Source organism: Phyllobates terribilis, unplaced genomic scaffold (assembly GCF_046119375.1).
Source record: "Phyllobates terribilis strain yellow unplaced genomic scaffold, ASM4611937v1 Scaffold_4__5_contigs__length_816908805, whole genome shotgun sequence".
NCBI classification, from domain to species: Eukaryota; Metazoa; Chordata; class Amphibia; order Anura; family Dendrobatidae; genus Phyllobates; species Phyllobates terribilis.
Window position 1 is genome coordinate 234,583,685 of NW_027362764.1, and position 16,188 is coordinate 234,599,872.

At 40.6% G+C, this 16,188-nt stretch overlaps 1 protein-coding gene across 2 annotated transcripts in view; it reads left to right on the forward strand.

Annotated features, from left to right (window-relative positions):
• KIF15 (kinesin family member 15) overlaps positions 1–16,188 on the forward strand; it is a 91,840-nt gene that overhangs the window by 18,331 nt on the left and 57,321 nt on the right. For both annotated transcript variants that reach the window (XM_073678149.1, XM_073678148.1), the window contains exons 4-10: positions 623–699; positions 3,234–3,271; positions 4,244–4,341; positions 4,587–4,766; positions 7,322–7,531; positions 9,396–9,521; positions 9,699–9,821. In XM_073678149.1, the coding sequence (XP_073534250.1) occupies positions 623–699; positions 3,234–3,271; positions 4,244–4,341; positions 4,587–4,766; positions 7,322–7,531; positions 9,396–9,521; positions 9,699–9,821 (852 nt within the window). The remainder of the gene's footprint in view (positions 1–622; positions 700–3,233; positions 3,272–4,243; positions 4,342–4,586; positions 4,767–7,321; positions 7,532–9,395; positions 9,522–9,698; positions 9,822–16,188) is intronic.

Below are 16,188 nucleotides of genomic sequence, written 5' to 3' on the forward strand. Positions count from 1 at the left end.
TCATTTATTTTTCAGGACAATGACCCCAAACACACCTCCAGGCTGTGTAAGGGCTATTTGACCAAGAAGGAGAGTAATGGGGTGCTACGCCAGATGACCTGGCCTCCACAGTCACCAGACCTGAACCCAATCGAGATGGTTTGGGGTGAGCTGGACCGCTGAGTGAAGGCAAAATGGCCAACGAGTGCTAAGCCTCTCTGGGAACTCCTTCAAGATTGTTGGAAGACCATTTCCGGTGGCTACCTCTTGAAGCTCATCAAGAGAATGCCAAGAGTGTTCAAAGCAGTCATCAAAGCAAAAGGTGGCTACTTTGAAGAACCTAGAATATAAGACATATTTTCAGTTGTTTCACACTTTTTTGTTAAGTATATAATTCCACATGTGTTAATTCATAGTTTTGATGCCTTCAGTGTGAATGTACAATTTTCATAGTCATGAAAATGTAGAAAAATCTTTAAATGAGAAGGTGTGTCCAAACTTTTGGTCTGTACTGTACGTCATATGTCAGGCACGGGTGTACGAAGCATTCTTGGTGGCTGAGCACGCTTAGTACATTTTCTCTCGCCATCTTTTTAGTGAGTCTGCAGGTCTGTGGTGTTTATTCTATATTGTCATTTTTCAGGAATCTGTTTTCTCAAGTGTGGCAAAGAACATAGTGGAGTCTTGTATGAATGGCTACAATGGTACCATCTTTGCTTAGTAAGTAAACGTCTTGCTAACATACAACATTACCTTTCCTGACTAGTTTTGCTTAGAGCGCTTTTAACCTCTAAGCGTGCAAGCAAGAAATGGGAGAGATTTCAGAAATGAATGCGTCGAAAGAACTGTTATAAACTTGGTACACTAGAAGACAGTCTAGTCTAGGTTTACATTGTCTACAATTTCTGTAAATCTGCCCCAAATAATTGGTTATTATTAATATCCTGTAAAAAAAGATGAGTGCAAGTTTCTCTCTGAACGGACTTTCACTCCCCTGCAAATGACGACTGTGCTGTGCATGCTGCCATGCAGAGCGTGAACGGTTATACATTGTACATAGTTGGGATCCATGTTTCTTTTGCACAAATCATAGTAGTTTATGTCCATTTTCACAACAGATTCTATTTAAAGGGGTTGTCCACTAATAACCACTATACTCTCCTCCAGTGCTGGCGCCCTTCCAGCGGTGTCTGCACTGGCTTTCTCGAGGTTCGCTTATCATTATGTCACTTAGCCTTGGCTCCATAGCACATAGGCACTTTGTGTGCTGCAGTACATTCTCTGTGCACACGGTTATATACAGTTGTGACCAAAATTTTGACACTGACAAATTTTCTGTTAGCTTTTATACTCGCAGCTTGCATGAAGTGATCAGATGAAAAACTTAGTAGTACTTCCTTGCCATGAAAATTAACTTAATCACAAAAAAATTCACTGCCACAGAATTTCAGCGTTGCTGCAAAATAGCCTTCTTCCATCATTTGTGATCTTGTTACCTCAGGAGGAAGTGTTAATAAGGACAAGGCAGCTTATCTTACTCTGTCATGCTGACTGTTTTATCAGCGATTGTTTTAAAAAGGGGGCTGGTGTTTGAAATAATTTTCTTCTGCTGTTAAACATGGTTACTGCCAAGAAACGTGAAGTCATCAATGCTTTGCATAAAAAGGACTTTACAGGCAAGGACATTGCTGCTTGTAAGATAACCCCTAAATAAACCATTTATCGGAATGGGTCATCAGTCAGGATTTGGCCCAGAAGCTGATATCCAGCAAGTCAGGGCAAGGGGCATAAATCTTGAAAAATAACAGTCAACACTGTAAATATTGAAACTTTACATAAACTTGATGTATTTGTGGCGCCCCTGAGGGTTCAGTCGCCACAGAGGTACTGCACCTCACCCAGAGGTGTGGTGTCTCCCTTCACTCAGGTAAGGAGGGAGTGCTGTACAGAACCCCAAACACCTGCATCCAACACTACACTACTCCAGGCCGGCAGGAAGGGCAAGATGCAATGTATGTTTCTGCTGAGCCCTGACCCTGGCTGGACTGGGGGGAACCCAAAGGAAGGGGGAAGTAGTTAGAGGGAGCACTTTGGTAGGAGTATAAATAGGGAAGCCATCTTAGGGTGGCAGGTTCAGAGTTAGGGAGCAGTTCAGAAGAACAGCTCGGGACAGTTCAGAAGAACAGTCCGGGAGCAGAGTCTCATTAGGAGATCTGCTCCGCAAGTAGGGCCAAGTCTGGAGGCCCCGGAGGGAAGCAGGGAGTAGGCTCCGTTTTGAGAAGGGATCCCAGGGGGTACGGCGAGTGCAGGAAGGCACCCGTACGCCCTGCATCTGCCAGAAGACAGAGGGATTGTAGCCGCATTCTAGTCCCCTGAGGGCCAAGCAAGTCTGTGTAACGCCGACGGACAGGAGGGACTTCAAAGTACCCGAACAGGACTGAGAGTGGGCAGCGCAGAGCAGGAGGGAGAAAGACCAGTGTGAAGTCGGTCAAAATAGGAACACGAGAAAGTGGGGTTCTGTCATGTATTCCAAAGTTGCCTGAGGAAGGATTGAACTCCTACCCGGTGAACGCAGCGCGACGTGGGAGGCCTGTACCAGTACAGTGCGCCTGTGGACTATCTGAAGAATTGTGAGTAAAATCTCAGATGACTGCACCATACTGCCTCCGTCCGTTCTTTCATCGGCGCCATTGTTCCCTCCTTGCAATACAACGCCCAGGGCAACCACCATTCACTTACACTGCCCTGAGGCCTGCTCCACCTGTGGAGAGCCGTCCCATCGCAAGCTGCCCTAACATCTGCCTCAGAGGACTGTTGCAGCGCTGGTGAACCTCATGAGACACCACAGGTGACATCACGAACTTTCCAATCCCATATAATAATCTTCCCCTTTTTACTGACTGCCCTGGGTCACGGACCGGGCCAGCCACCGTGATATTTCCCGCCAACCGGCACCCAGAGGCCCGGCTGCCGAGTACCCCACGGCCCTGGGGGCCCGTCATATTTATCAATTAAAGTGTAAAAACTTATGAAATGCTAAGAAGTGTACTTCAGTATCCACAGAAACATTTGACTAAAAGATCTAAAAACACTGAAGCCGAAAACTTTGTGAAAAGCAAAATTTGTGTCCATCTTAAAACTTTTGGCCATGACGGTATAAAGGATCAATGACTTGGACTAATTTTAAAGATGGGTGATCTTTTCCTGTCAGGTGGCACAAATTCATCTTTGTTATTGCTCTTTTTCTCTTTTAGTGGTCAGACTGGATCTGGGAAAACATTTACAATGCTTGGTAAGATCAGGCTGTTTTTTTTTTTTTTTTTTTTTTCCTTTATCCCAAAAATAAACTGTTACTCTTTATAGCTCGTGAGGTTTTATGGAAATGGTAATTACCATAATTTTTGGACTATACGATGAACCATAATTTTAAGACGTACCTCAGGTTTAGAAAACATGAAAAATAGGAAAAACATTTTTCCTACAAATTAAAACTTCCCTGGCGATGCAAAGAATTTGAGGGGGCAATGGCATTAATTTTAGTGCAGTAGGTTAGAATAGGGAGGGAATAGATCTATTGTATGTGTTTCTCTGCAGCATGTGCATTATACAGATATAGCTTCACAGCACACACATGATATGCACTCTGCAATGCACACATATACACAACACTGCTGCATTCACAGTACACACACATTCCGCTTCTTTACATCAACACACAGCTCTGCTGCAACACACTCAGCTACATCCACACACACTTTATACATTATATGTGATTAATCACATAAACTGACCGGTCTTTAAGCTAGTCGGGATCTGCAGCATCCATGCAGCTTTAGAGTGGTGGAGGTCCCGGTAGCTTTATCTCCTGCCCTGCACCGATCAGATAGATCAGTGTCGGTAGGAGGAGAGCAGTTCTTTCAGTGATCAGGAAGGTCGCAATGTCAGCTTTTCCTTGATCACAGGGAGTGGCCTCCAGAGACTTGCACCAATGTGTATATTTGCAGGACCATTCAAAAATATATTTAGTAAGGTACGAGACTTATATATTTTCCTTCAATTGTCCAGGTTTTTCTATCAATTTCTGAAGGACAGTCACTGTATAAGACTAGGTCTAAAGAAACAACAGTAACAATGAGAATTTCATACCAGTATGTTAAACTCAGACCTGCATTTCTGCAGTCATGCCCACCTCCACAGTGAAGACTTTGCTACTTGAAGTTACATTTACCTTTATTGTATAAATATATAAGTTTCTCTCTTTTAGGACCATCTGACTCTGACAACTTTACTCATAACCTCAGAGGGGTGATTCCTCGGAGTTTTGAATATTTGTTTTTTCTAATAAATCGGGAAATAGAAAAGGCATGTATACTTTTTATCCGTTTTAATCTAGGTAAAGTCCTGATATGACATAAGCTCCCTATGGTAATAATACACAGTTATAAGTGGGGTATTGTGACATTATTTTAATCAGTGGATGTTTGTGTCATGGTATCGTCGCTGTATCTTTTATAATGACTGTATAGCAATGTGATATGTGTTTGCCTTTGACTCGTGAGAAATGCTGTGAAACAATAATAATGATGGTGTCATTATATTTTTTTCAGTCCGGTGATGGGAAAAGCTTTTTGTGTAAATGCTCATTTATTGAAATCTACAATGAGCAGATCTTTGATTTGCTGGACTCTGCATCAGCTGGCCTCTGTCTCAGGGAGCATATTAAGAAGGGGGTCTTTGTTGTGGGAGCCGTGGAACAGGTGGTGACTTCTGCAGCCGAGGCGTATCAGGTATGTATATTCAAGAAATCCCAAACCCCCACTATACAGATTAAAGCAAAACATTTAGCCACCAGTTAGGTTGTTGAATTACTATTTCAGTAATAGATGTGGATTTTGAAAATAATCCAAAATCCACTTTAAACTCTGTGTGAACATACCCTTATGCTTCAGCTATAGATTTCCAGTTTGAACCATGGTTATGGCAATGATATATTTATATAGTCTTTTTTACTACTTTTGCACAATAACTTGCAAATAATTTGTTTTATATAGTACTTTTCAAAACTTTTAGGGTGATGTTGGAAAAATACTGCAATGTAAGAAGTGTAAGTAGTTTAGTTTATTTTTATCAATTAACCAAATGCAAAGTGAGTGACCAAAAAATCTAAAAATAGTCAAATCAATATGTGTTGTTGCCACCTTTTTGTCTTCATCATTTTTTCTGCATACACTTACACACAGTTTTTGACATGACTCGGCAGGGAGGTTATTCCAAACATCTTGGAGAACTAACCATTCCACACAGACTTGATGGTGTTGAGATCAGGGCTCTGAGTGCTCTGTCATCATTTCCAGGACTCCTTGTTCTTCTTTACTCTGAAGATAATTCTTAATGACATATGGGCTGTCTGTTTGGGCTCGTTGTATTACTGCAGAATACATTTGGAGCCACTCTGAAGCCTTCCTGATGGTCTTGTATGATGGACAAGTATCTGCCTGTATTTCTCAGCATTGAGGACACCATGAAATATGCAAAGTTGAGACCTGTAGACTCAGTTTTCTGCCAAGGAAACTTGGTGCTGCTGATGAAACACACATCATACTTCCGTTCTAAATGAGATGTCCAGCAATGCCATCAGCTGAAAACTGGCAGCAACCTGTGGGACCCAGCTACATCCACATACTATACAGAGAAGTCTGTCCATAACTGGTCTTCATGGAGATATTGCAACCAAAAAACATACTTTTGACATGTAAACAAGGCTATGTAACAACTATGCATGAAAACAAAAAAACTGGGGTGCAGAAAATGGCAGCAGGTACTCTAGACTAATGAGGCAAAATGTGAAATTTGGCTGTAACAGAAGACTACTTGTTCACTCAAGGGATGGAGACGGGTACAATAATGAGTGTCTGCAGGCAGCAGAGAGCATGACGGAGGTTACTTGCAAGTTTGGGGCTTCATTTCAGCATGTGGAGTTGGGGATTTGTTCAGGATTAATGGTGGCCCCAAATGCTGAGAAATTAAGGAGGATACTTCTCCATCATGTAATACCATAAGGGAGGTATCTGATTGGCTCCAAATGTGTTCTGCCGCAGGACAACCACCCGAAACATGCAGCCAGTATCATTAAGAACTATCTTCAGTGTAAAGAAGAGCAAGGAGTCCTGGAAGTGATGATATGGCCCCCACAGAGCCCTGATCTCAAGATCATCCAGTCTGCCTGAGATTACATGAAGAGACAGAAGGATTTGTACAAGCGACATCCACAGAAGATCTGTGGTTAGTGCTCCAAGATGCGTGGAACAGCCCCTCTGCGAGTTACTTCATAAACTGAAAAAACTAGAAGAATTGATGCTGTCTAGGAAAGGGGTGATTTTAAATTTCTCCTTTTTTACTTATTTTTTATTTTAATTAATAAAAATAACCGGTTTAATACTTTCATTTTAAAAGCATTACTGTGCAACCTTACAGTTTTACGCACAGAACTGGATACACTTTTTTTTTTTTCTCCCCATTGACTTTTTTGGCTGCAGCCTCTGATGCAGATAATTATTATTATTTATTATTATAGCGCCATTTATTCCATGGCGCTTTACATGTGAAAAAGGGGTATACATAGCAAAAACATTTACAATAATCTTGAACAAAACTTGTTGGCGACTGGTACAGGAGAAGCGAGGACCCTGCCCACGAGGGCTCACAGCCTATAAGGCATGGGTGAGGATACAGTAGGTGAGTGTAGGGCTGGTCGTGCAGCATGTATTGTATGGTGGGGCGAGGGTTACTGCAGGTTGTACGCTTGTCGGAAGATGTAGGTCTTCAGGTTCCTTTTGAAGGTTTCCACGGTAGGAGAGCGTCTGATATGTTGGGGTAGAGCGTTCCAGAGTAGGGGGTTGCATGGGAGAAATCTTGTATGCAATTGTGGGAAGAAGAGATAAGAGGGGAGTAGAGGAGGAGATCTTGTGAGGATCGGAGGTTGCGTGCGGGTATGTACCGGGAGACTAGGTCAGAGATCTATGGAGGAGACAAGTTGTGAATGGCTTTGTATGCCATGGTTAGGGTTTTGAACTGGAGTCTCTGGGCAATGGGGAGCCAGTGAAGAGATAATTGCGGCAGGATCCCTGCAGCGTAGTTCAGCCCCTTTCCTGCCATTGGTCACTGTGTTAAAAATCTAAACTGTAAAGCAGACATTGGTGCCTGACCAATACTAGTACATGTAAAGCTTTATAATTGTCATTCTTTGATAAAACAGTGCATATTATAACAGAAGCTATGATCTGCTGTTCGCGTCACGCAAGGTAATATTTTACAAAGGGTGATTTATTTATTTTTTTGTTAGGTACTTGCTACTGGGTGGCGAAACAGACGCGTGGCTTCAACTTCAATGAACCGGGAGTCCTCACGATCACATGCTGTATTCACAGTCACCATTGAATCAATGGAAAAAATTAACGAGATTGTTAACATTAGATCTTCACAACTCAATCTTGTAGATCTTGCAGGATCGGAGAGGCAAAAAGACACCCATACCGAAGGAGTCCGACTTAAGGTTGGCATCCATTATTATTTATTTTATTTTTTTTACTAGAACAGCTTAATCAATAAAAAAAATAAATAGTTTTGGGCAAGTGGCTGCAGTAATGAGCATTGTGGACTCGCTGTTTTCCCATCTCTGAGGTAGTGTCAGTCCATCCTCTTACCATAGTATTTAATGGAAGGGGGGGGGGGTCTTCCTGATCCATTATACACGTTGTCACATTAACTTCTGTGGTCAAGAGATACGGAATTTGCATCAGATTGGAAAGCCTTCTTGCAATGTTCTCCTATTTGTCAGAACTGAATCCGCTTGACATTAATTGTCATATTTTCCAAAGAAAAAGTGTTGAAACTGGATGGATTGATGTAATATTGCACTTTGATTTAAATTCCCTTTTGGGTAACTTAATGTGGAAGATTTTTATGCCAGAAATGTCTGACATTTGCCACATAATACGCAGCAGAAATCTAGGGCTAATCTGCGTGTCACTACCCTCTGCAATTTTCAACGTCACACCGTCAAATGTGCGATCATGTGAACAGCATGCGATGGGTGGTGTTTTGTGGATGTTTTTGTTAATTTTTCTTGCAGTGTAAAAAAAAAAAAAAAAATTGAAGGGATGACCCGGTCCCTCTCACTTCTACATTGGGAGGGTGAGTGACGCTAATGATGTCATGTCTACAGATAGTTTGCGTACGCGAGTGGTGGTATCGATCACCTGGCCTATTTTAATAAATAAGAAAGCTGCTCTGTACCTTGCCCATGCAATCCAGCAGATTTCTGTAGACTTAATGTCACCGACTCCACTAACCGCCCAATGCAGAAATTAACAGGGCAGGGCACGATTACCCATTTAACAGCAAGCCAGGGCTGTGGAGTCAGTAAACCAAACCTCCGACTCCTCAACTTCCATGACTCAGACTCCCTCATACATGGCTCATGTTTTAAGTGATATATTTACTGTAGTAAAATGGTAACATCAGGCTTTTAATCATTATTATGATACAATAATCAAGCCATTTAGATAGAACATAAAATATATTTTATGAGCTAAGAGGAAAAACAAACTAAAACATCAAGCATACAGAGACAACATATACTGGACTATTGATTTATGCACAGTATATGCTTTAAGAAGTACTTGCCTTAATCCTGCTTTCCTGTTCACTCCAGTAGTTCTGAGATGAGTGCAGGCATTCTTTCCCTGTGTTTTTTTTTTTTTTTCCCTTATCTGTAGAGAAGGAGCTTCACTACTTATGTACATAATCTGCAGAACGGATTCATCTCTGCTAAAAGTCTAGACCCTTACATCAGGAATAGGACAGACATTTATAGGACTTTTCCCCAAATTCTTATGAAAAATATTCCCCACAAACTGCATTAAACTACTGTATCCAATTTATTATATATTTTAGGAGTCTGAGTGGGTCCATTTTATTCCATCTCTACGAAAATGGACACCGACTCCACAGCTCTGCAGCAAGCACAGATAAAGCAATACCTGAAATAGCCTATTTTTAATAATTAAATCATATTTTATTTTTGCCTGTGGTATTACCTTCTGACGCAGTGTGATGTCCTGCACACTGGGCATTACAATGGATATGCACATGTGCCACCCCAGAAGAGTATTCTAGTTAATTGTACCCGTGCACGGTACAGTCCAGGTGTGGTACGATTGCTGCAGCAACTGTACAGCCCATCGTGCAGGAGTGTTACACCATGAGGTCTGACTGCAAGAGAACTAAAGTGGAGATGCGCTCTAATTATTCATATGTGTGGTTCAAAATATGACGCTAGTTTCTATGCTGTTACGGTAATGCTATTGGGCTGATGTGAAGGATAAATGTTCTACTTCTATCCTTGTTTTGTATAGGAAGCTGGGAGCATAAACCGATCACTGAGCTGCCTGGGACAAGTGATAACTGCTTTGGTGGATGTAGCTAATGGAAGACAAAGGCATATCTGCTACAGAGACTCCAAGCTTACTTTCTTGCTGCGGGTACGTAGTCTCAGTTCAGTGCATGTTATCAACTAAAATTTTTAGCTTGCAGGTTCTAGTGCTTGATGGCAACAGCGTAAATTGTTTTTAAACCTAAGGAATATATTGAACAATATTATTTAAATTTGGAAATGATTTATGCAGATATTTTAATCTACTTTTTATTTTAATTAACAGGACTCACTTGGAGGCAATGCGAAAACTTTTATTATTGCAAATGTTCACCCTGGCTCCAAGAGCTTTGGAGAAACCTTATCAACTCTTCAGTTCGCACAGAGGGCAAAGCTGATTAAGAACAAGGTAATTGTGACTCAACGGATGCATTTTACACTAATTTACTGTTATTAATAAGTAAATACAATTTAGACGTGCTCAAAGATGTTACAATAAACGTTTGCAAATGGATTGGGTTATGTTTTTCACTTTAATATTTTTAGCTTTTGAAGCCAAGGTCAAATTCATACATCTGCATGTTATATGCATTTCAGTGTCATTATGCCTTGTATAACTGCTTCTATCCAATGCACTGTCTTTTATCGTCTTAATTAAAGGGGTTGTCCGGTCAAAAGTAATAAGTCTGCAGTCACGCAGAGTGACTGCAGACTTATGAATCCCCCTAGTGCAGGCACTCTGCGCTGCGGGGATTCGCCGGTATGAGACCGGAGGCCATGTATACATTATACATATCCCTGGCCATTAAGCGCCGCCTTGCTCCATACACTTGTATAGAGCGAGGCTACGCCCGGTCTTGTGACGTAACCGCCCACTGGCCGGAGGTATGTATAACCCCCGGTATATACCCTCCTGTTACCGGGTCTCATACCGGTAAATCCCTGCAGTGCACAGTGCCTGCGCTGGTAGATTCATAAGTCTGCAGTCACGCAGAGTGACTGCAGACTTATCATTTTTGACCGGACAACCCCTTTAAGCTGACCAGTTTCCATCAGGAAAAAACGAGGCAGTGCATCTTCACCCCAGGATAGTAATCCCGGGATTCTGTCATTCACGGTTATATCTTGGTTTTAGGTATCCCCAATAATTCTTAAAATTTGTTCACTGTCAAATCCAATTGGAGTAATATTTTTATAAAATGTAACTTTTAATATATATTCATAGTAAAATCCAAAGTAGACAAACACAAGTACTTAGCTAGTTGTGCAACACACCAGATGTATTGACTATTTTTATGCTTGGCATCGTCACTTATTGTAGTGGTTTAGATTGCTTTTATTTTTCCTTTTACAGTGAACAAATAATCCCGGGGTTCCCTTTGTCTAAAAACACCTTTACGTGTCATGGTCATTAGTGACCACAGCATGTAAGGAGTTTGACAGGGAGAGATCTCTCCCCTGTCACTCAATTGGCCCCCTGCAAAGCAATCGCAGGGAACCTGTGGTTGCCATCACAAGCAGAATTTTACCAATGACTTTTGGGTCTGCCACACATTAAAGCCTAATTGATCATGGCAGACAGACTGAGATTATTTAAGTACAGTGGATATAAACAGTATACACATCCCTGTTAAAAACTTTGTTGAAGTACCCTTTCAGTTTGACAGCCCTCGGACTTTTTGGGTAATAGTCTACCAGTACGACACATCTAGAATTAACAATCTTTAGGTCCACTCTTCCTAGCAGTAGAACTCCAAATCTGTCAGATTGTGAGCTCATCTCCTGTGTGCAGCTCCCTTCAGAATTCTTTCAAATGGATTTCAGGTCTGGGCTCTGGCTGAGCCATTCCAAAACTTTGATCTTCTGGCAAAGCCATTCTTTTGTTAATTTACAGCTTTTCTTATGGTCCTTGTTGTGATGAAAAGCAGGGCTGTGGAGTCAGTAATCCAAACCACCGACTCCCTTATACATGGCTCATGTTTAAGTGATAAATTTACTGTAGCACAGATTCATCTCAGCTAAAAGTCTAGACCCTTAGATCAGGAATAGGACAGACATTTATAGGACATTTCATAACTTTCCCAAATTCTTATGAAAAAATATTCCCCACAAACTGCATTGAACTACTGTACACAATTTATTCTATATTGTCGGAGTTGGTCCATTTTATACCGGCTCCGACTCGACAGCCCTACTGAACAGTGGAATTCATCTTCAGCTTTTTAACAAAATTTGACTGATATTTGGAACGGTTCAAAATTCCCTGCAGCTTGACTAAAGCCCCAATTCCAACTGCCAAAAAATAGTCCCAAAGCATAATACTTCACTGTGGGTATGGTGTTCTTTTAGTGAGGTACAGTATTGGCTTTGTGGAAGAAATGAAAAAAAAAAACCTTTTGCAATTATGGCCAAAAAGTTTTACCTTGGCCTCCTCAGACCAGAACATGTTTTCACACATGCTTTTGGAAGACTTGATGTTGGTTTTAGTAAAACCTAGCTGAGCTTGAATGTTTTTTTGTAAGAAAACTCTCCTGTCTTGCGACTGTGCCCCATAGCCCAGACATATGAAGAATATGACAGATTGTTGTCTCATGCAGTGCACAAGCAATAATGTTGCTGTAGGCCTCTTTTCATCAATTTTTGAGGGATGTCACGTTCTGTGGAATGTCACTGTTGTACCAAATTAAGCCACTGTAAATGATGGCAACTGTGTACTCACTACTATCTAGCATGAGTTTAAATCTGATTGGCTAATTCTGAACAAAGCCACCTCCCCAATTATAAGAGGGTGTTCATACTTGTACAACCACAACATTAGTTTTTTTAGTAAACCACAACATTAGTTTTTTTAGTAATTTTATTTTCTCCCTCAAAAAGGTTTTGTGTGTAGATAGATATAGTCTTTAATTTAGTTAAAAAAACGCCCCAAAACAGACGCGTTTCAGGTGTACAATGAAATTACTGTTATTTATCCCTCTCCATAAACTGCACAAAAATGACGCTCCACTCCAGAATTTCCATTTTTGTTCATCCTCCCATAAATGAAATAAAATATCAAAAGTGTATCCCAAAATGGTACCAATAAATGTTAAATCTCAAAACACAAAAATTGCTGTTTTTTGTTCATCCCTCCTACAAGAAAAGGGTATGAAAGCAATCAGTCTGTTTACCCAAAAAGAATGCCAATGAAAACTACAGCTGGTTCCGCTAAAAAATAAACCTTTTTGTAGCTTAGTCCAATGGAAAAAAAAAAAGCCACTTGTTTTCTATCACCATAGTCGTACTTAGCCATAAGCTAAACATTTTGCTGAGTATTGTACAAGATAAGGTAATAAAACAAAGTAAACCATTTAAATTTGGTATCTCACTGATCATATTGAGCCACAAGCTAAAGTTAACTTTAGCCTGTGTGTCTGTTGTTATTTTGTGTTTTGTTTTTTTGTTTGTTTTTTTCATTTGCTTGCCAGGGTTTCTGCATTCCAGATGTTCTTCACTTGCAAATTTTGTGCAAATGTACTCCAGTCCCCTGGTTGAGTGACATTTTAAGCATGGAAGAATTTTTTTGCACAATGTTTTCATCATTTTGCAAAATGGCAGCAGTCATGTGAATTATTACATGATCGCTTCCTTGGCTGTTCCCACATGTAAGAAGGCACTGAAAGTGCCCAGCGTTGGCACAGATTCTGAACTCAAAATGTCATTCATGTGCAGGTGGGTGGGTGATAGGGCTATCGTGGTCTGATAAATTTACCATAAATTTCATCAGAAATGTACCTAAATTGGACATTCTAGTGCATGGACAGCCAGAGATGCACAAAATTTTGTAAGATCTATATTAATATTAGGTTCATTGGTCTTAGACTGTATAAATTCCCTTACATAATATACTAGAAAATCTGCATAAGTAAAATGTAAAAACTATTTCCAGACCACCCATAAATGATAAATGTCTGAGGAGTGACCTTATAAAACCTCTCTGCATAGTGGAGCACCTGCACAAGATTGTGCAGGAGCGGTAGACAGTTTACCAGACACAGCCTGACTTCCCATAGAGAAGGCAAAAATGGTTTATTACTGTCTCTGCCTTCCCAATCACTGTGTATACTGTGTAGGAAGAGCTGAAATAACCCCCATTCCCCCAAAAATCTTTTATGACCTCATGAAGGGCACAGTGTATGATAGAAATGATAATTAGAAGGGGAATGTAATGAGTACGAAAAATAAACAGAACAGAGAAAAATTCTTCAGCTCTTTAACCCCTTTCATAACATATTCTGTAAGTTTATGACCGGGAAGGGGTTCCTGCAAACTGACGTAAACTTACGTCATGATGTACATAAGCTGCCAGCTTAATCGCTGCTGGTAGCACCACTTAAGTGATAACCCGCACCTCTCCAGGCTATTTAACCCCGTAAATGGGGCGATTAATAGCAATCACAGCATTTAGGATAGGGAGGAGGCTCCCTCTCCCACCCAATCAGCACCACCGCAACGTAATCACGCAGGGCCAGATGGTTCCAATGACATCAAGAGTTCAAGTAATGACCTCATGGTCTGTCAGCTATGGTGGCTGTTAGATCAGCCAGGAGAATGATCAAAAAGGCGTTGTTCTGTCAATGCATTACACCAGTGATCAAGGTAATAAAACCTAAAGTTCAATAGAGGGACTATAGTAAGTAAAAAAAAAAAAAAAAAAAAAAGTAAAAGAAAATAATCCTTTAAAAAAGTCAAGTAAAAATGATAAAATATTATACCAATAAAGACCAGGGCTGTGGAGTTGGAGTCTGAGTCGGAGCCCATTTTGGTGGAGTCAGGGTCGGTATAAAATGTGCTGACTCCGACTCCTAAAATATATAATAAATTGTGTACAGTAGGTTCAATGCAGTTTGTGGGGAATATTTTTTCATAAGAATTTGGGAAAGTTATGAAATGTCCTATAAATGTCTGTCCTATTCCTGATCTAAGGGCCTTGGAAAAAAAATATGCTTTTTCCTCATACGATCAAAAAATGGAATGAAACACTATCAAAAAGTCATATGTAAATAAAAAAATATCGCTGAAAATGTCATTTTGTCCTGCAAAAACGAAACCACCATATTGCTCCGTCAGTGGAAAAATAAGTTATAGCTCTCAGAATATAGTGAAGCAAAAACAATTCTTTTTTCCTATAAAAAGGATTTTATTGTGCAAAAGCGGCAAAACATAAAAAAAAAAAGATATAAATGTGGTACCGCTGTAATCATACTGACCTGAAGAGTAAAGCTGCCGTATCACTTTTCCACACTGAGAGCATAAAAACAATTCATGAATTGTTGGTTTCTGTTCATTCTGCCTCCCAAAAATCCTAATAGAAAGTGATCAAAAAAATGATGTACCTGAAAATGGTACCAATAAAAATGTCAACTCATCCTGCAAAAACATGCCCTCACATGACTCTGTTGGCAGATAAATTATAGCTCTCAAATTATGGCGGTGCAAAAACTTTTTTTATAAAAAAAAAAAAAACTTTGTGTGTGACAGTAGCCAAACATAAAAAAGCAATATAAATCTGGTATCACTGTAATCACACTGTAACTCTGCTGCCTCATTATAGTGAATGGATCCATTGGGGATTTCATCTGAATCACATCATTCAGAGATGTAGATGGAAACCCTGATGTAATTAGAAACCTAGCAAAAAGGCAATAGTAGTTACCAGCCAAGGTCTCAATGAAAATGCACAAACAGGATTCAGCAGACCCCCTTATTAGATGGAGGTAACACTGGTGCAGAATACTTTTGAACAATTACTCTCAACACAGAAGAAAAAGTTTTCCAGCGGAGTGGTATCCAATTTCCAAAATTTATTATGCAGAAAATAAAATCTTCAATCCAAGCAGGGAGTTACACAGTGCTTAAGCCAACATGTTTCGACAGATGGTCTTAGTCATGGCAATAGCTGACAAATAGGGAGGGAGATAATTATATACACATGCCCTCATTGACCCAACAGCTGAATAAAAAGCAGAATCAGTGACATACAAAGTAATAAAAAAGAGAAAGAAATTTATTTTCTTTTTATATATAATGAATAGTGATGAGCGAGCATGCTCGCCACTGCTCGGTACTCGCCCGAGCATCTCAGTACTTGAGATGCTCGGAGCTCGCCGAGTACTTTCGAGATGCTTGGGCGGGAGCTCGGGTCCCCGTCCTGCATGTCTGGCGCTATTTAGAGCACCAATCATGCAGGGATTGTCTGCCACTCACTGTAATGTCACAGCCATGGCGGTTGTGGCATTACAGTGATTGCCCAAATCGATGGGAACAGTGCTCACCGTGAAACATGAAAAGCCGGCAATTCATCAGCGGCATACACCGGTACCCGACAATTTAGAACAGAAAGAATAGAGCATCACACAGATTAGATAGATAGAAACATGTCAGTCACATATGTAATAAGTACAGTGACAGTGTTGGTTACTGTACTTGTCATTTAGTGTTAAAATAAAGGATTTATTAAAAAAAAAAAAATTAGCATGGGGTTCCCCGTAATTTTAGTCTCTAGCGGAGGTTAAGCAGACGGCTGGGGCAGATGTTTGAAGCCTGGGAAGGGGGTAATACCCACGGAGCTTCCCAGGCTACTAATAGCCCCCAGCTGAATACCTAGCCTTTACCAGCTATTAAAATGGGGGACCCCCCAAAAAAATGATGTGGGGTCCCCCCTATTTTAATAGCTAGCAATGGCTAGGCAGACAGCTGGGGGCTGATATTAATAGCCCAGGAAGGGTGCCATGAAT